The sequence below is a fragment of the Coloeus monedula genome, assembly GCF_965178545.1.
Source record: "Coloeus monedula genome assembly, chromosome: 13".
Taxonomy (NCBI): Eukaryota; Metazoa; Chordata; class Aves; order Passeriformes; family Corvidae; genus Coloeus; species Coloeus monedula.
In genome coordinates, this window is record NC_138793.1 from 260,463 (window position 1) to 281,892 (window position 21,430).

A 21,430-nucleotide genomic window follows, 5' to 3' on the forward strand; every position below is an offset into this window, starting at 1 on the left:
CAAAATGCATACACTGAGGGAGACACAGCAATTCCATTTTGAACTCCAGCAGTCTGAAGAAGCAACATGGATAAAGAGTCCTGGAAATTATTCTCCTAATGGCTCATTAATAATTTGTCAACTGACTGTGAATACTATGAAACAGTATTATTCTGAAATGAAACATACTCTAAACCCAACCAATTCTGTGATTTTTTTTCTACAGATATATGTATGTATACGTAGGGATCCCATTTTTATACATGAGACTCATCCTTCGGGTCACATTATGCAAGTTGCTCTCAAACAAGCCCTTGAAACTGGCAGAGGTTTGGGCAAGGATATTTCTAATATGGTATGCCTAATATTTAAAAGTAGGTATCCCAGAGATTGAGATCTAAGAATCAGTTCCCCCAATTCCTAGGAGACATTTATTGTGCCCAGTTTCACAATCCTGAAGTCCAGTTTGTAGTGGACAAAGATTTGAGTTGTGTCACCATCATTCCTCTTCTAGAATTAGGAATTAACTGCTGTATCTTTTTACCCAAAGCTGATGACAACCTTTGTCTACCACCTGAACAACAGAAGTAAAAGCAGCCTTATTTTAACAAAGTTTTGTGAAATGATTTCAGATTCAATTTGAAGAAAAGAGTATGAATATGAAAAATTGAAATTGTGTCCAATGCCTTGTAAAAGAAACAAAATGGGCTTACAAAAAGCTTAGAAACCTCCATGCCAGGCACTTCCACTAAACAGAAGTTGTTCCAAAACTCTTAATTAGCCTGTTAAAATGACTGCTAACCAATAAGGAGCAATAATATGCATATGCATTCACAGCAGAAGGTCCGTACAGATCACTTCAAGGATAACAGTCCACCCTTAGACTCAAAACAAGTATTAAAATTTTATGATCATGTGCTATTTTAAATACATGTAGCTCAACATCAACCTCTAAAACCTTTTAACCTTTAACTAGGTTAAAAAAAATCTTTTAAACTTGATATGTGCCATTGCAGACCCTAATGCTTATGTGAATTAAGGCTTAATTATCTTAACTTCAGAAATAAGGGTAGTTGCTTTTAATTACTCCTCTAGAAAAAAATCTTTCACTGCTCCTATTGTATTTGCTGAAGTCTACTTAAATAGAACTAAATCCTTAAACTGAAATTATAGCTTTATTTTTTGATAATTCAGATTAGCAATAACTTGTGCCAGTAGCATGATAATTGTGTGAAATATCAATTAATGCATATTAATTATTTAAAGGTAATTACCAAAAATACAAGATGATCACGTTCCTTAGCTATCTTCTCCACCAGCCCAATAAGGTTTGTTAGATAGTGATGGGCTGTAACTTCTTTTTCCATTGCTTCCTCCAGCTGCAGTTGCAAAAGACCTATTTTCTTCTTTAATCGTCTATAAAAGAAAAAGGAAAATCTTTGGATGGGGAATTAATAATGGCCTTAAAAAACTTGCATCACATGTGCAAATCAACATGTACAAGTCTCAAACAATCAAACATACTGTTAAAAATGCATTGGCCCAGAATATTTGCAGTGCCAAAAGTATCATGTCCCAATTTTTGGGGCTGTTTCTTCTTTACAATATGTTATCTGAATAACAACAGTAACAATGATTCAGAAGAACAGTTTGTGCAATGGCTACAAGTTCATAATTCTTAAGATATAGAGCAATAGTATTGTTTTTACTTTTTAAAATATTGTGAACTCATCTCTAAGCAACTAGGTGCATGAGAAGATCTGCAAATAGTGTAAGTCTTATCCTTACCTAACTGCAAATAGTGTAAGTCTACTCATCTTCTTTTCAGATGAGTACAGCTAATGATTAATTGCTATAGCTAACTACTAACTACTAAATTAAATACATATTCTTAATTTGCAGATAGACACAGAAAAGTGAGCAGGAAAACATACAAAGGTTAGCAAAATATGACAACCAGGCCTCAAGACATGACAAAGATATGTTTAGGAAACATGTTTTTTCTGCAGTAGGTAGAAAATACACTTTATGGGAAGTTAGATGGTATTTTTTCAGGTGTTTCTGTTGTTTTTAGAAATAAAAGTATTTCTATACAAGAAAATGAGACTGTGATAAGACCTGTTTGTCTTTTGAATCATTTGCATCTCACTTTCCAGGATATTCTTGTCAGCCATTAAGTTATTTTTCTCTAAGAGCAGTTTCTTGTTTTCAGTTTGCAGTGATGCTATCTTTCCCATTACATCTTCCACCTCGCAGCGCTTTTTCTCCTGCTCCTGTTGTAAACAGCTGCAAAAACCAACAGGTGTCATGTATAGATTACTTCACTAAAATGCTAAGTTACAGGAAGATACCCAGGTTGAAGTTTCGAAAAAGATACACTGAGAATGCTCAATGTTAAGTGATGACATCAGAGGTATTACAATCTCATATCAAAATCACGACAATTATTCAAGTAATTCCTTTGGACTGCACTTTATTTAAATTACAAAAATATATAGTCCAGATGTAATTTTTTTTCCCAAGAAATTACTAGCAATGCCAAAATACAAGGTTTGAGAACTTCTCAGGATGGCACTGTACCACAAAGCAGTAATCTGCACTATCCAAAGACTTGAAAGCATACAAATTTACAGAATGTCTTCATGAAAACATTACTCTGCACTCTGTGCTGCATGACAGCACTCCTGAGTTGTGCTGTTTTGTGTAATTTCCATATTGTCACAACTGGAGAAACTTAGAACTTCTAGTTTAGAATTTCAGGATCCTTTAGACATGTTCCAAAGATGGGAACAGAAGAATGAAAACGTTTTATATATAGTATTGATAGAAGCAAATAGATTTGACAAAAATGGTATTTTAAATGCATCCTCTTCTACTATTTAAAATGGTACAATTAGCAGTATGTACTCTATGGTAAAAACACTTCTACCAATGTTTCTAGATCTGGGATTTCCTTTTTGTCATTTTAAATGTCTCTAAAAACCAAGTCAGTATTTTTTAAATACTTCTTTACCTTTCTTTGTGCTTTGGTAGTTACCTTCCTGGATTACCAGCAGCAGTTTCCACTGGCCTCCTACCTACAGAGTGCTATGTATGCAGCTCTGTTCATGTGCATGCCTTGCACCAATGTTTCTCTGTGCACCATATGTAAACTCATACCTTTTTAAATCATTCACCAAAGCCAAGTGCTCCTCTGCTGTTATTCTGCTATCCATTTTGGCTTTCAGCTCTTCACATTTAGAACACAATGTTTCTAGCTGCTTCTGGTACTCTGCTATTTCTTCCTCTTGACTCTGTTTCTTACCTTCTAAGATTACTATTTGTTTGGTCAACTTCGAAGCTGTGGAAGGGAAAAAAAAAAGTCAACTGGGTATAGCAGAACTAATTCAATGACTTGTGAAACTCCAACAAAACCATTAATACATTAATTCCTAGTTGTTCACAACATTATGTAACAGTGGATTTGTCAATTTGTATTTTAACAGTTTGGACTTGATTTTTTGCTGTCTCAAGCAACTTGCTTTGGAAAAGTGCAGGAACTTCAAGAGTACTTCTTTTCAGGGCTATAAACTCATTGAAATGTCATTTTACTCTGAAAAATTCTGATTCAGTTGAAGTGCTCTTCAATTATGAAAAGGACTGTATTGCTGTTTAACTTAAAGTTCTTCTCACTTTTTCAGAAGCAGTAAGTCAGAATGGAGTATTTTTTGTAGTGTCAATAGGTGATAACGACATTTTTTTTCAGTATCAGTTGACATGCAGAGCATGATCTCCTATTAACGTTACCTACATTCAAGGATGCTTTTTAGGCATATACAAAGTCGCAAAGAAAACCCCAGCTAACCAAAACCAAAACTCCACCAAGCCTGCCAAAACAAAAAATGACAATAGAAAACAAACAAAAACCCCTACAAAAATCTAAACCTGCACTACCATCTTTAGTGTAGTTCAGATGACTAGCAACTCAAGCACTTTTACCTTCGTGAACGTGCTGTCTGTGACTATCTTTTGCTTTAGCTTGTTGAATTTCGAGTTGCTCCATCAACAATCCATTTTCATCCAAGACCAGCTTGGCCTGAGTTTGCAGCTGCTGCCTGCAATGATAACCAGCTTATAAATAAAATATAACTCTAATGTTAACTTACGTCCAAAGAACAAACACAACTGATTTTCAACAGTGTAAACTTATAAAATCATATTTGAACCTCTTTAAAAAACAGATTAAAAATCCTTATTGAAAGCAATATCAGGACCTGAGGTAAGTTTACTGGAGGCATGAACTCATAACAATCAAAATGTGATTTATTTTAAATAATGTTTAAAATCTTTGAGTAATGGAAGCAAAAATTCCCTATAAAAAGAAGGAAAAATAAGTATGTGTGAATTAGGATCATAGCATCGTAAAATGGTTAAGGTTTGAAGGGACCTCCAGCCTCAGGAGGTCACCTGGTACAACTGCCCAGCTCAGGCAGGGGCACCTACAGCCAGCAGCCCAGGACCATGTCTAGATGGCTTGAATATCTCTAGACATGGAGACTCCACAGCCTCTGGACTGCCTGTTAGAGCACTCCATGAAAAACTATTTCCTTGCATTCAAAGGAAGCCTCCTATATTTCAGTTTGTGGCAGTTGCCTCTTGTCATTTCACAGGGCACCACTGAAAAGAGCCTGGCTCTACCACTATACCCTCTCTTCAGGCATTGATATCCAGTGATAAGACCTTCCCCGAACCTACTCTTCTCTAGGTGAAATGGTCCCAGCCATTAAGAAAGAGAGAATTAAAGCTACATAATGGTGCAAGATTTGCAGACATCTTTGCAACTAGTACCTGAAGCAAATTTGTTTCCAAACATGTTTATAAGATTTGGATTTACTTTGATCTGTAGAAAAATACTGCCAGTGAGTTTTATGAGCCTATAAGGAACATGGGTGTTTAAAATGAACTATCCTGAGCAGAGAACTTAACTCTCTGCTTTTTAACTTTTATTAATTCAGCTTTTAAAAAAAACAATACCAGTCTTTCTGATGTTAAAAAAAACCCTTTAAAAACTATTCACTGTTCTAGTAAAAGCTTAAAAAGAACTATTAGCCAAAAGGCATGCAGAAATACAGTACAAGTGTCAGATGATAGCACATTAATTTAAACTGAAGTTCTCATCAGTCAGTAAGAGTAGCCCAAACCCAAACAAAATGTAGCAAAAGAGACTCTTAACAAGGATTTCTGATGATAAGAACTAACAACACAGTGTGTATCTGCTTTGTTCATGTGTGGCCTGACCTACATAAAAATGCTTCCCATTGTGCACTGATCTAGACAGGGACAATTTCCCCTACTATCAAATTCTATTCTGACTAAAACTGAAGCTAAAGCATACAGCTAACAATTGGCAGCAGAAAAATATAAACAGTCTACCCTGAAGATTTTTGCAAACACAGAAATGGCAGTCAACTTACACTTCTATTCACTAAAACTTCTGTGTACAGAAGCTTGCAAGTTTAGCTGACTTCTTTAATTTACTGCACTGGGCATAAGAGAAGAAAGGAAATGTGTATCAGCCACTTGAAAATCAGTCAATAGCTGTCAAGCTACATCCTGATCCTCAGCTATGCCTGGCACCATAAGGCTATTTTATTAAAAAAAAATTTGAAAAATTGCTGCAAAAGGGGGATTAGTTTGATGAAGACCAATTCCTTCATGCGTAGAAAGTACATTCCTGCAGCAGTCAATACAAATAAAAGAGCGCTGCACTGCAATGTTGAGTGTGAAGAAGTCACTGAAGGTAGAGAGCAAAAGCTACTTAAAGTGATATTGCTGCTGGCTTCCATGCCTTGCTGTACTCTCCCTTAAAAAACAGCTCCCAGATAGAGACTATAGACAGCCTGATATAGCTCAGAGTTATGACTTTCTCTCATTCATTTGCGGAGGGGCAAAATTAAAAGCAAAGGTGTTAACTGAAAAAATTAACATTTAAGAAGCTGGAACACCTTTATGAAGAGCATTTTGAAATTTGTGGACAGTATAAGCAGCTAAGGATACCTGAAATATCCACAGTATTTTATTAAAGCACCTATACAACACTTACGATACCTTTGTAAAAACCTGCTTAACCAAATCTATACAAATACTAACACCTGTACTTCTGCCTCATCGAAAGTAGGTCTATGCTACTGGGTGAATCAGCAGAAATACCTAAGATTATGATGAACACCATCTCTTCCAAAGTCCCCCTCATGTAGACACTGTGTCATCCAAGCACTTGCATGCAACTACCTGTGTCATGGGTGCAGGAAGAATTTTTATGTTCACTCATACGGGATGCTGTTCCAAAACCTGTTACACTGGTTAGGAATTATCTTCCAATTTCCACTTTAAGTTTGTTTATGGTGAATGAATACCCAGCTGTTGTCCTAGTAACACCATCCTGAGTACCATAATTGCAGCAGAACTTTTTGTATACGCTATGTCTCCTGCTCCTGCTGTACACACACAGAGCAACACTCCTTTTTCAGCCTTTGTTCTGTAAGTGAGAAAGGCCAATCTGCCTAAGTTCCAAATAAAAGAGGCTCTCCATTTCCTTGGCTACACCACACACCCTTTCAGCTTTGATTCTCTGTACTTAAATATGTGAACTCTCTGGAGATTTCCATACAACTGTATTGTTATTGTCTAACCTCTACTGGAAGGACCTATTCTAACATACCCCATGACCTTTCTTTCTCTTTATAGCTGTTACCCTAAAAAGCTGACAGTCATCTTTCAATGAACCAGTACAAACAGATTCTTCTCCATCTCAGTTACCAATCGATGAATATCTCACTTAGGTAAACTGTTAGTAAGTCTCAAGTATTTTTTACTATTGTCCTGGTTAGAAGGAAAGGTGTCTGCCAAGGAACGTGGGAACCTCCTTTGGAATGGAGAATATGACTCCCTTCCCTCCAAATTATTATAACTTGAAATTGAGGGGCTTTCAGGCAAAGATATAGGAAAAGGAATAACAGTTCTTTACTACTATATATATATATATAAATAAAAAGGCAAACAAACAACAACATCACCAACAATGAACAGAAAAAAACCAGGAACCCAGTGCCGCCTCTCCCGGCCGCAGCCCTTTCCCCTGGGTGCAGCTCCGCTCGCGGCCGCCAGGGGCGCTGGTGGCTCCCGGCCGGGCAGGGCGGGTGCGATGGCTCCCCCGCGCCTGCAGGGGGCGCTGTGGCGCCAGCTCGGCCGCCTCACTGCACCTGGTTAATGGCTGGCTCAGCTGGCAGGAGAGACGGAAAAGGGGCTTCCTCTACAAATTCACGGTGGGCAGCCGGTCCCGGTGCCCCTCCGGAGAGCGAAATGGGCTGTAGCAGGAACCTGGAACGCCAGGGCGGGCACACCCAGGGTGGCAAACAAGGTGTAGCAAAAACTCCGGAGCCGTGCCAGGAGCCGCGGGATGTCCAGGCAGGCACCGGATGTCAGGTTAAAATGTAGCGCAAAACCCGAAGCAGCGGCAGAAAGCAGCGGGGCTGGGCAGTGGCAGCCAGGTTTCTGCAAGCAGCTGCCGCACACAGCCGGGAGACGCTCCCTCTGGGAAGGGGAGAGTGGGTCGGGGTCCCCTTCCCAATGAGCTTGGGTGTTGGAAAAAGTCCCAGTTCAACAGCTGCTCTTGCGAGCAGAAGCTCACCCATGGTAGGAGAAACAGTGAAGGACAAAAACTCTGCGGTGGCAGCGAATTCTCTGGGCACCAACAGTCTGGCTCCAAAACCGCACCTGTCCACTCTGATCCCAAGACCAAGAGAGCGAGGAGCTGAGCCCAGCCCCCGATCCCCCAGCCAAAATCTTGCGGTATCTCTGCACTTCCAAGGGAAAGCCCCTCAGCTAAGAGACTGCAGTCAGCTGCACCCTTCCCCTTCCTCCTCCTCCCAGCCACATCTTTTGTCTCCCAAGTATCATTGTTACCATCTCTTAGGCAACAAATGGGAGAAAATTCCCTGGGAGAAAGAAAAGCAAAAAAAAAAGGAAAAATCCTAGCTTCCAACAACTACTTAACTTCATTATGTTTGCATTGTTTCAATTCTCAAGAACGTCAAATTCTTCTAATGCCACATTCCAATGCCATTATATATTAGTGGAAAACTGATATCATTAGCACACTGTAATGGTATGTAACCTGCAATATCTGGGACAGAATTACATGGGCTGCAGGTGCAAAACTCCACTTTCATATTTAATCTTTACTCCAAAATTATTCCAGGCATTGCAGATCAGCACTGTTCCAACAGGACAACCGTGGCGCTATTGAATCAGGGGGACGGGAAGAAGAAGAATTAGTTTGTTAGGAACAATGCATCTAGCTTGGTCAGCATACCAGAGCAGGAAGAAAAGATAAGAGACCACTGATAAGGGCAGGGGGAGTCTTGGACAGACATCCTGTGCTCAACCCAAACCTAGCTCAAACCAGTCTCCAAGCTTAAACTTGGGCCAGGGGTATAAAGAGCATGCGCAGGGAGGAAAGGTGAAAAGTTCAGGATGAGGAAGACTCCTGACTTCATCGGAGGAAGACCCTCGGAGACCCCTAGCAAAGCCAACAGACAACACTGTGCAAGCACAACGCGGATGTAAATGACTTTTGGGTTCATTATAATACGAAGCGAGGCTGGGTGGGGCTAAGTGATGAATATGTACAGGCGTGTTGGGAAATTTAATGAATATGGAACTTGTAACCCGATAAATACCGAGCTGAATGCAGTCAGCACGCATGATTTTGGAGGAGCTATCCCCTATTCGTCCCAGTGCTGGAATAAACATACCTACTTTACTACTTATTTAGGAGTGGAGTCTTTTCCGCTCATCACTATTAATTCTTCAGAAAAACAATTTGTTAGAGGGCAAAGAAAAAATTCCTTAAAAAACTTCTGTAATTTTAAAAGTTTGTATGAAATAAGCAAAATAATTAGTAACTTCTAAATTAATTTCTAGTATAATAACTTGCCATTCTGTAGGGGTAATAAAGTTATTTAATTGCTCATGCAGATCTTTATTCTCCTTCACCAACTCTTCAACTTGTGCTTTAAAATTCTTCATATCCTCCTGGAAGACAAAGGATTTAATATAAAATTCTTTATAAGTATTTTAGTTTAATTTTTACATCAACAAAAAATTTTGTAAGTACACATGCTTGGGTGCCTTCGTTCTTGTCTTAACAAAATATTATCTCACTACTCACTCATCTCTAATTCAGGTATATCATATTTGATTTCTAAGTTGTTTTATCAATCTAGTAATATTTGATTAAAAAGAATACTGATATTTGACTTGTGCCACATTTTTGCAAGTTGTAGATCTTTAGAAGATAGGTTTAAAAAGCTGAATTCTGGAAATTACTGGATGATACTACCCATTTTCAGTGGGAGTGACATGGATTTGAATATGGTAAGGCAACACAGTGAATTTACAGTAATATAAAAAACCCTTGCTGTTTTCTGCTAATTTTATGGCTTAAGTTTTTCAGGGAAATACATTTATTTTTAAAACCCAGGAAAGTTCTGCTCTGAAGCAAATAGCTATTTTTCAACGATTCAGTGACAAAAAAAATACTGCTAAAAAGCAAAAAGAATACCCATTCTTTTAATACCTAGAAGTAAGTATTCTTCTACCACAAAACCCACAAGCAGCTGGAAGGGCAGCAATACAGAGCACTGAGTTCCCATTATGAATGACAGTTGTAAATTCTTTCTACCACTGACTAGTTTACTAGTCACTGACTAGTTTTGAAAGGAATGAGAGAGATTTGTCTTTACAAACAAACTGTGGGTCTGCTGACAGGTAAAAGCTAGACACTGAGAGGTGAAAGAAACAATGGGAGGAATTCCACTGATTGATGAAAGGAATGAGAGGGATTTGTCTTAACAGACAAACTGTGGCTCTGCTGATAGGTAAAGATAGATGCTGAGACATGAAAGAAGCAATGGGAAGAACCATGAATTCCATAGGAAAAGAAAAAGAGGGGGTATACATTAGAAGGGGGTCTGTATTAGGTAATTTCTGAAGTCTGTACCTCTCAAGTACCTCAGCTAATGAGGAAAGAGAGGGAGAGTGGGAAATTCGGCCAGGAAATTGGGATAAAAAGGAGGCTGCAGTCCTCTAACAATTTGAGAGACCCCAGGGGAAATGCCCCATGGCCTCTCCCTTTATTCGAATAAAGTAACAGGACTCCTCTGTCTCCTTTTTGGACATAAACCTCTGGTGTTGGTGGATTAATTTTCCTGACAGTTTGCTCTATTTTTAGAGCACATCTTACATACTTACTCAGTGTAGTGTGTGCTCCTAAATGTGAACAGGCTGTCAAAATCAAACAAGCCAAGTAGGATAAGAGAGCACAATAATTATGCATGGAAAAGTAAAACAAAGTCACTTTAAATTTTAGTCAGACAACAGCTTTGGCAATTCCCTTTAAAAAAAGTCAGTAATTTATTTCTGCTTTAGTGTCTATTTTTTCCAAATGGAAACTTGCCTCATGTTCAAGAATAAAATCTTCCTTTTCTCTTATTCTGTCTTCATATGCCAATAGAAGAGGTGACAAATACTTCGTATCCAACTTAAAAGAAAATTAAAAAATAAATACATGTAACTTAATTACAAGCCATAATTTCATCTGTATTTTTTACTGCTGCTATACATTATTAGTTTTGAAAGCTGTTAAAGGGGTTTCAAATATGACTTGTAGTCTAAAGTGCAGAACTTATACAAGCATGCAGACAACCATATGCAGAACAATGTTGCAGAAACACTTAACAGCACTGTGTTAGGAGCAAGTTTTGGAAAGGAAAAGACTCCATGCTTTACTTGCACCTTTACTTCACTAAAAAGCAGCTCTAACTTATCACCATATGTAGCACAGCAGAATGTGGATGCAAATGAATACAAAACAAAATTCAAACACTACAGTGAATACTACTACTAAAAAAAAATTATCCCAGATTCATTAGTAAGCGGGAAAGGAATTTTTACACTCTCAAACCTGCATCTTTAAGACTAAATACATACGTATATGATTACTGGCTACTATGGCTAGAAAGACAGAGCAGGAGAACTTTCCCATTCTGTATAGTTCTCAGTGACAGTGAAGAAGGAAAATACAAGATCTGATTAGTATTTCAAGGAGAAATTGTTTTACATATTACAAATGCATTCCCTTTCACAGACTATTTGCCTTCCCCTTGTCAGAAATTCATAGGCTACTACTGGACCCATGACCATTCCTACAATCAGAAACATTCTGTTTCCTTTTAGTATAATCTTAAAAATAATAACAGCAAAAGATAAACAATTAAGAAGATTAACAATTAAGCAATAGATCTTGAAAGATCTTGAAGCAAGCTATATGCTAGACAATTCTAAGTGAAGATGGCATTTATGATTCTCAGTGTAACAATACTTTTCAAGAGCTCAAAGCTGGTGACTATGTGCAGTTTTGTAGCTTACTGTACATTCAACTGGAACTGCACACATCCATTACAGAATTCTGCCCTACATATTTTTCTGCAACAAAAGAAATGTTCATAATATTCTATTAGTATTTGATAGTTCAGCAGAGTATTACCTGAATATTTTGATTCCGGGAAAGAAATTCTACTACTTTACTTAGAGAGGAATGAACAGTTAAGTGAAAATATTACTTGACTTACCAGCCATGGTGGTGGTGGTCCTTTCATGGGTAAGCTTTTCAGCTTTAGATTCTAGAGTAGATGTTTTAAAAGATACTGACATTACTTCCTGCTTTTTGAAGCACCAGCAACTGCCCACTGCAGTCCCAATTATCACCCCAAACAAGCTTAGGTTTCTAATTGCATGTGTTGCATATGTAACACATACTCAATAAAACTGGAAGTTCAGTATATTATTGATACAAAATAATACCGAATTCTTTATATTAGACAATGATAAATGCTTATTCCAAATTATTTTAAATTTCAGAAAAAGCCTGTGCAATTTGTAGACTGTGGAAATTTGGAGAAAACAGTCATAAAAACTCAAAGATTAAGTAACAGACAATGGGACATTTCAGTAGGAACTGCCCTGATAACCATGATTCTCACCTCTTCTTGGGACAATGACCTGAATTTAGTTTGATAGCGACTTAATTCTACATTTAAACGATGGACCATCATTTTCAAAGCATCATTTTCATCTACCAGTTCTTGTGCTTGTTGTCTGAGAGAAAGTAATTCTGTTGCCTCCTCTATTAAAACAAATGTCCAAAAAGAAAGTTCCATTAAAATTCAAGAAATGTTCACAACAATTTGATAATTGCAATGAAAAAAATTAAATAAGCTAGAATAATGATCAATAACTTCTCTCAAAATACTGTTATGGAAAAATACCATGAAAAATTACTAGCAAAAAATCCATTATATATCAAACAACCAAGCAACTTTTTTCTTATCATGCATGTATTCCGTGACAAAATTTCTACAAATGTAGAAAATACTGTTTGGAAACTACTTCTGCATGGATACTTGCCTACATCAATGACTTGAAACCTACTACTAGAGGAAAAGGTTGGAAGAAATTAGAAAAATCAAAACAAGATAACTACAGAATAGCTTTTATGTTTCTCCCACCTTCTCTATGTGAGTTCTCTGCAGCTTCTTTAAGTCTTCTGTTTTCTTGTTCTAGTTTCTTCAGCTTTAATTGCTGTTCTTCTATGTGCTGTTTTGTTCCCTCAAATTCTTGGACCACAGCTTGGTATGCCTTGTTCAGAGACCAGTTTTCCTGTTTTAGTTTTCTGAACTTTTCTTTGATTGTATTTTCCCATGCTTGCCTTGCCCGAACAGACGCATCTGTAGTGCCACAGTACAAAGTATTTAAATGCTATCCAGACTGCAATAGGAGTTTCAGCAAATTACAATCCATTTGTTTCTAATATTAGCACTATATATGTATATATATATATATAGTAAGATCTAAATCAGCTCATGGCTCCTAAAGGATAAGACTGGAAAGAATAAAAAAAGTGGATTTGGAAAGAGCTGTGGAGTAGCTGCAAGTTCCCGTCTTTTCTCTCAGACACCAGAAACACTCCTTCTTTAAAAGGAAAAGATCATGTCAGCAGAGCTCTCTCTCCCAAACATCAGTGACTGGAGAGGTAAAACTGAAATGTCCACTGCAATAAGCAAAGTGTTTGTGCCCTGCAAGGACTAGTCAGTATTCTTGATCCCTACAAATTTTAATCACCTATACAATGAAAGTGTTACATTCCCACTGAACAGCTTCAATGTTAATGAACAGAAGTCACTGAACAATTCTTATAAAAGTAAACTTTTAGATAATCTGCAAAACTGTGGATATATTGTTGCATCAGTAATAATGGATCTTACTTCCAAGTTTTTCTTTCCATCTGTATAAAGAGCTGAAATGAAGGCAGAGATTTTACCCCTACCAGCACAATCTAACAGCATACAGGTATCAATACAACTAAGTATAGGACAGTTCCTTAGTTCCCTCATATATACGAAACCCAATACAGGGCTATCTATTGTACTGATGATGTGTAACAACTTCAGGTGTTCAGTACTATCTCAGGCAATTCTGGCCACTGTTAAATTCCTGTGAAAAGGCGTAAGATACTTGGACAGCACAGACACACATAAAACCCCATGAACTCGTAATAGGCACATTTCCCATCATGAGACATGCAGAGCTCAGAAGTACTGTGCCTGAAGTTGCCAGGTGGATGCAGAAACACACAAATTAGCTGAAGGTAGGCCACGTATCTCGTGACTCTATGTTTACATTTCACAATTTCAATTGTGATAGGATACTTAATAATGGTGACATCTTCTAGTGTAGATTGAACTTAATGTATTGGAGAGGTCCAATATGACTTTAATTTCATTACATCATTTCACAATCATTTATTTACTTTAGACCTCAAAAGTCACTCAGATTGGAAAATAAAAACAAGTCTAAACCACCTAACATAAAAAGTCTGAAACCATCATTTTTAAACATATCACAGAGCACTTTCTCATCTCTTGTACAGGAAAAATACTTTCACAAACACACACACACACACACACACAAATTAGGCTTAGAGAATACAACCAGGAAAATGTGTTTTCATATATGCATGCATATTAATAAAGTGAAAACGTGTAGTGAAGTCATAGAAAAATCCAAAGTACCTGGGGATGGTGGAAGTTTCTCACGTACCAGATTTTCAGCTATTAATTTTTCCTCCTAGCAGAGAAATAAAAAAATGAGACAATTTGCTTTAACAGCATTGCTACTGGAGAACTTAAGAAATAAAACTTTTGAAAGAGTTTCTTTTATATCAACAAAACTGAAGGTTGGATTCACTGCTGATACTACACAACTTATCATTTACTCATCTGGACATCATTTTGTCACTTATCACTGCCATCAGTCACTTGTAGACACCTGAAACTCACTATTATCCTTAGTTGTCAGAAATGTGCAGTTGTCATAACCATTTTTTTTACGGCTGACATAAAAGTCACATAAACACAAACCTTCTTGACAAAACAGGAAGGGTATTCTTCCCACTTGTTAGTTTGTATAAAGTATGACTTTAGACTAGTCAATTATGTCAGTCCCTAACTGCGTATCAGCAAATCAATTAAAATGTAAAATGTTTTTCAAAGTTGAAAAACTTTGTTCTTGCTTTGCTGGAAAAAACCAAAAGTATTTGTACATTTTCAAAAGGCTTTTTCACCAGGAAAGAATTACAGTGTCATTTATATTAATGTATTTACTTGAGGTGAAGGTGATACAGAGACTTTCTCTATGTTTTTATGAAACAGTAATGAAGTTTTGTAAGGATATGCTGTCATGTAATTTAACACACTGATGATACTGAGTGACACCAGTGACTTAATGAGACAAAACTCATGAACAATTTCAAAGAAAAATATGTGTGGTCAAGAACTTGTAGAAAAAAGTTATGATTATAACAAAAGAACTGACCGTTTTAATAAACAATACTTTAGCAACTTGATCTGAGAAACTAAATTTTTGGGTATTCCTTTTCAAGCTTATGAAAGCAGTCAGATCAGCCCAAATAGAAAACTATAGAAAAATGTGGTGAAGTCAGGTTCAGAATTTTAAAATTATCAGTGTGAGCTCTCTTGCTCACATGTTGTCTCTCATTCTCAGATTCTTTCTTTCACATGAGGAATAACAGAACACATACTATAAAAAAACCCCTCAACAACTTTTGTATTGCCTATTTGCCTATATAGTTGCATTTTTTCAAAAGGAATGATTAGTCATTCTTGTACTCCAAAAGAAGAAGATTCTGTAGTGGCAATAAATTAGTTTTCTGTGACTGTGAATTTAGCAGCTTTTTATGACACCCTATTTTCCAAAATGCATCCTAAATCAACTTTTATTTAAGTCTTACCTTTAAATTCAAGCCCAGATGTTGGTCTTCTGTCAAAGAAAAACAGATCTTTCAGTCAATTAAAAATTATTTTAAGTCCATAAATTGTAAGGGTTCACAAGGATATGTATGCACACATATTATACATGCAAATAAATGTAAGAAAGTCCTCCCCAAACCACAGATTAGATCACTAACTTTCCATTCTCTCTTTCACGGTGTATCAGGACACTGATGTGAGACCTCACTTTACCTCACACTGGATAGATGCAAGTGTAGAAGAAACGAAGCTGTATTGTTGGCTTCCATTGTAAGTTCAGAATTTGACTGAAGAACAAATGAAATATTTTCATTGATTTTACTGGACTTGAATCCTGTTGCATCTCTGAACAAAGCAATTGTAATTCTGACAGCTTTCAAGACCTGCAGCACTTACTATGTAGAAGAGGGATTAGAAACAGTGTATATATCCTGTATTTTTTCAGTTTAATGCCTCACTTGTCAAATGATTTTATCAAAGCAACCCATTCTTTCTGAATATTGCTCTCTATAAAACTTTTCAAATTACTCCACCAAACTAATACTGAAAAAATGCTGGGATCCAATATAAAGAAAATTTAGAGACAATTTTTTTCAAAATTGACTCCGTTTTGCTTCCTCTTTCCTATCCACTAGCTACAGAGTGCTACCATCCTCTGTAAAAACTGCATCTTCCAGCTCTGAAATGAATTCTTATTTCCTTTTCCAGATTTTAAAATAAAAGACAAGATAATTATGCAAGAAAACTTCTATACAAGTACATTGGTCTTGGTCTATTATAATTATTTTCTCCACAATATTCTATTGTTACAAGAAAATAGCCCAATGACAGGTCCAGTAACAACCCAAATGTCCCTAATCTAATGAAATTACTTATTTAAAAAAAATTATTTGTGAAGCTTAACAATTCAGATCTTAGGGTGATAGCCTGAGACTGATGATCATGCTTATTTCTCTATTTTGAAGAAACGTCCTCTCTGACCTGATGTACAATTTTAAGGCCCAGACCTTAGAAGACAGCAATAATGATACAAATTCTGTAGAAAGGATAAACAACACTACTATCACGCCATCTGATTATTAAAAAACTCAAGAAGTTTTTGCTACTGTTTTTCAGACATGGCATTTTCACACAAGTAAAATTACTGATTAAAAATGTTTTCCTCTATCTCTAGCTTTCTTTTTTTAACATTGCTAGTTTCTATAGTTTCTGCTTTTTTTCCTTTTTTTTTTTTTTTACACAGTAACACTCCAAGAGGTTCCAGAGTACAAACGTGACTGCTTCTGGCACATATATCAACAAAAATAGCAACAAAAATAGTAGAGAATGACTGTACTTGACAAGACAGAGTTCACAAAACTTTCCTCCCTGCCCCCTCCTTTTACAGTGGCTGACAGTTCGTTCCACAGTGAATATAGACCAATCTTTCCTCTTTATGCAGGTTTTTAATTTTCTGTAACTATTAGAAATTGCGAAGTATTTAGTAGCATTTCTTTAATTGCCCTTTCAAAAAAGGAATATAACATTACAATATAGTATTAAATTTATTTATTAAAAAGTTATTTTTCCCAATGGAAATGGAATGGCATTTTGGCTTAAAGTAAATTTACTTACCTTCTATTTGCACACTTGACTTATCCACCACCACCTGACACTCAGTTTCATGGGAAGAAACCCCTTTCTTGTCAGCATTAGGAACAGGAGATGGTGGAAACTGTTCCTATGTAAAAATAAGACAAACCTCTCTAAATCATGAGATCACTGTTAAAATAGCCCATGTACCTTGGTATCTGTATGAAACATTTAGTGTATTAATGTCCCTGTCACATTTAGAATTGTTCACTAATATTTTAAGATAATAAATGATAAGATTTACTTCTTCTCTTGTTGTTGTTTTCTTGGGGTTTTTTTGTGGGTTTTTTTTTGTGGTGGTAGTGGTGTTGTTTAGGACTTTATGTAAATAAAATCTAGCTTTACAATGATCAACAGGAGGTTAGCAAGTATGATAGTGATTAGTTCAAGGGCAAGTATTCTCTTGTTCGGTTACACGAGTCCATGAAATTATTCTCCGTTTGCTTGTTTGCTGTGGCATACCTAATCTTGATCTTAATAAAAGATCAACCATTTATCTACTATATCACAGCAGTGAGGGATTAATTAACCATTTTTAACATTATCCTTGCTGGCTTTCCCACTGATCACATACCAGCGTTCCACATATTCTACTCACACCCTTTTTTTTTCTTTTGTTCCATCCCCTTCCCTCCTCTTACCAGCTACTGTTTCTTCACCTTGTGGTGTTTTTTGATTTCTTTCACATTTTGGGATTCGTGATGTACATTATGAGACTGATATAATGTACATTATATGACTGATAAGTCAGTCTACTTTACTAGTGCTGGGTTTTTTTGAAGAGGCATTTTTTAAGAGATCTTTCATTGCCTTTTTCCTACTCAGGTACTTCTTTGTGTTTGTTAAATTTTTGCATCATTTTTGATTTAACTTTAAATGTGCCTTAGGAGTATTAAGTTCATTGCTGGTTAAGACAATCCAAAATTATAGCATACAAAAATCTCCTGGTCTTCAAGACAAGGTTAATTTATTTTGTTCAATTCTGAATCTCCCTATAGGTCTGTGCTCATTAGCACAATCCTGAACCATTAACTAAGCCTTCACCATTTAACAGTAAAGTTACTAGTGCTTTTAACAAATCATCTACTATATAAGTACCATGCTCCGTGTAAGTTACTGGACATTTTACAAGACTAAATTACGCATGATGATTATATACAATACCAGTGCGCTCCTAATAACCAGAGACAGAGACTCTGACAACCAACAAACCTGCCTAACTCATGTAAGAGTAAATGAATCACAAAAGTTAGCATGAAATAAATATTGAATAAACATCTGAAGAGTAAGAAGAGAATACAAAGTATCCAAAATATTAACGTGCATTAACATATTAAAAGATGGTAAAGGAACTAATGCATTTAAAAATCCTACCTTTTTAGTTTTGCGGGGAACAGCATAAATAGCTTTGGTGCTAAAGCTTCCTTCCCTTTTCTCATTACTCTGACAGCTGGACTCTGCCTCTTTACCATCGTCTGAAAGATATGTATCCATGTCCTCATCTTCACCATAATTGCCTGGTATTTCCAAGGACTGTAGAGGAGATCTGTCACAACCATCAAGTCTCCAGTTAGATCTGCAAAAAAGCAATTTAATGCCTGTTTCAGCACTGCTTACTCTTCAAAAAATCCTACACTAGTAAAGTAGAACCATCAGTCTAACAATGTACACAAGTCCAAAGAGGCAGATATCTAAGCTTCTGTTAGCTGCAAACAAGGAATGTAGTCTATGTATGCTCTAAACCAGACAATTAACACTGGTACTACCTTTTCCTCTCTATCTTAAAAAGACAGATTAGAGATAGAAGGTTCCTAATTCTACCAAAAAGACAATTTGAAATAATCATTTTAGCACAAAGGAAGTATCTTACATGTAATTCAGGTGATTCCTCAGTTCATCACATTTTGTAAAATTGATCATCATTTGACAGAAATAGTGCTTTACTTATGACTGTTGTACAATCCAAATCTGCCTCTCTGAAGATTGCATGTGTGACACCACTTTACAAGAAATGGAATAAGGATTGTTAGACACTTCAAACTCAATTTATGATGCGGTAAGAAAAAAGTAAGTAGTTGTAACAGCAGGAGTTGCTGTCACTCTTTGGTAAAATTGATCATTGACAGATTCCATTTCTAACGTAAGGTATCAAACCAGAAAGTATACACACACTACCCTATTCTGAGCTCTGTGACTGTTGCATATGGCTCAAAACATTCTTGTTCCAAGTAGGTTGAATCACTTTCAGAAAGTGATCGTTGCCGAGGCTGAGGAATAGCAACAGTGCGCCCTGTTAGTGCTGTTGCAAGGACAGCTGCTGCTAGAGCAGACCTGGAAGAAAACAGAAAAATGCAATGAAGCAATTCTGATGCTTTCTCTGTGCTCCACATTTTATATCTTTTCCTATGCAAAATGTCTGCACTATTTAAGCAAAGCAAAATGTTCACAGTTAACAAGCATAAATACCACTGAATGCTATGGGACTGGTTATAAACTATTACCTCCCAAAGTAAAGCACAAAATGGGGCAAGCTATTGTAATGCAGCTATCCAAGAGTAAGGTACAATACCTATTGGTTTTCCCAAATCACATGCATGAAAATTATGGAATATACTGAGTTACTTTCCCAAAATTCACATTAATAATTTACAGTATTTAGCATTCACTTTAGCCATAACAATACTACCTGGTGTTGTATTGAAAACTTGTTCCATATCCTGCTATTTTGTCTCCATTTTTCCCTACTCTGAACCTTTTACTGATGACTCTGAAGTTGTTAATAAATGTTGGCGTACTGCAAACCAGGACAAGCGTACATAAACAAAAGTGCCTATTTGTGGGATGCTATGGAGTACAGAGAAGGGTATGATGAAAAGGAAAAACAAGTAGTAATTAAGATTAAAGCAGTGAAATGCTGAGAACTGTAAAATGAATGACAAGAACTAGAGGCCAAAAAGGAAGAAGAAATTAACTAGAATTAAGTAGGAATGTTACAGACACTAGGAAGATCATGGAAAACAACCAGAATTGAACTAAATGCAGAGAAAACATAGAATAAAAACTGTAAAAACTACAACTTTAAAGAAAAATAATCTCCATTTTTCCAAGCCAGTGTGGTTTTACATGCCAATTTTTTAAGTCCCTGGTATGGTAGCAAGGTTTAATTTATGTTTTTCTAATGGGCTAATATTTCCTGACTCACAGCACTAGTGCTGTGCAGTCCTACACACTCCTGTAGCAGCCAAATTAAAAATTACACTATCTTTAAATAGTCCATTCGTCTTTAATTGACTCAGATAAGTTACATGTTCATAATGGTTACTGTCTTGAATATTTACCATGCTTAGGAGTGGGGAAAAAAGTTGAGAGTAGGAAACTGCCCCCCTTAAAAATATATTATTTTTATGAAAAGTTTTATGTAAATATTTCAGGGATATGCAATTCTTCTAATCAGGCTTTTCTAGTATGCTACAATACTTGATGAAGCAGGAAAAAAAAAAATCGAAACATCAAAACATACCTGGGCCTTTCTGGAGAAGGGTTTGGACTACGAGGGGGAGGGGTGCGGGGAACTGCAGGTTTAGGAGCTATGGTAGCAGCAGGGACCAGGCCATGAGCTATATGTTTCTAAATGATTTAAAATAAAATTAGTTGACAATGACTTTAAGGATTACAGTGAAAAAAACCACAGAACTGAATGTGCACAAAAACTAACTATGCAAAATAATATAAAAAGGAAGAACAACTGCATGCAATTAATGTAAACAGAAGACTTGAAATGGCATTTCATTCCCCTTAAAATCAGAATCCCGCATAAAGCTGGCAAGTTCATTTAACATTTATGAGCAGCTGCTCTTGAAGGTTAGAAATGTAATTTACATGAGACCCATGAATGTATGTTTTCTATCCACTGTATAACAATTTGCAAAACCAGAATTTTAACTTACCATTTCTTCCTATATATATATACAAGAAAAACAGGACTAGAAAATAACTTTTTTCAAAATATCTGAATGATGCTTCAGAGTAACAATATTAGTCCCTCTCTTCTAGAGTTTGTCAATCCTCAGTCATAGCAGCATGAGACAGAAAAAAAACCCCTACCACTAAGTCTTGCAGTCAAAGGTTCAACCTTAATTAAAAAAAACCCAAAACAAAACGAATACATTTTAATTGGAAAACACAGTAATTTTTTTTAAAAATAGGATAATATTAAATACCAGCTCAGAAAAACTGGGACCAGAGTTCCTACAAAAAGTACTGTGAAGGGAACCATATACTGGTTGAGGTTGGAAGGGAGCTCTGGAGATTGTCTAGTCAAAGTTCCTGCTCAAAGCTGGGTCAACTACGAGAGGATGGCTTGGGATCCTGTCCAGTCATGTCTTATGTAT

General features: G+C 36.4%; 1 protein-coding gene across 3 annotated transcripts in view; it reads right to left on the reverse strand.

Annotated features, from left to right (window-relative positions):
- Nucleotides 1-21,430, reverse strand: part of CEP89 (centrosomal protein 89) — a 44,352-nt gene that overhangs the window by 21,270 nt on the left and 1,652 nt on the right. Inside the window, exons 2-16 of one of the 3 annotated variants that reach the window (XM_082289938.1) lie at nucleotides 20,560-20,666; nucleotides 19,215-19,370; nucleotides 18,414-18,615; nucleotides 17,022-17,127; nucleotides 15,389-15,417; nucleotides 14,151-14,205; nucleotides 12,588-12,806; nucleotides 12,063-12,205; nucleotides 11,652-11,702; nucleotides 10,478-10,561; nucleotides 8,953-9,054; nucleotides 3,958-4,069; nucleotides 3,139-3,319; nucleotides 2,098-2,265; nucleotides 1,254-1,395 (exon numbers count right to left, since the gene is read on the reverse strand). In XM_082289938.1, the coding sequence (XP_082146064.1) occupies nucleotides 1,254-1,395; nucleotides 2,098-2,265; nucleotides 3,139-3,319; nucleotides 3,958-4,069; nucleotides 8,953-9,054; nucleotides 10,478-10,561; nucleotides 11,652-11,702; nucleotides 12,063-12,205; nucleotides 12,588-12,806; nucleotides 14,151-14,205; nucleotides 15,389-15,417; nucleotides 17,022-17,127; nucleotides 18,414-18,615; nucleotides 19,215-19,370; nucleotides 20,560-20,666 (1,857 nt within the window). Of the gene's footprint in view, nucleotides 1-1,253; nucleotides 1,396-2,097; nucleotides 2,266-3,138; nucleotides 3,320-3,957; nucleotides 4,070-8,952; nucleotides 9,055-10,477; nucleotides 10,562-11,651; nucleotides 11,703-12,062; nucleotides 12,206-12,587; nucleotides 12,807-14,150; nucleotides 14,206-15,388; nucleotides 15,418-17,021; nucleotides 17,128-18,413; nucleotides 18,616-18,909; nucleotides 19,023-19,214; nucleotides 19,371-20,559; nucleotides 20,667-21,430 lie in introns of those variants that run through there. The other 2 variants (XM_082289939.1, XM_082289940.1) reach the window with 2 other exon arrangements.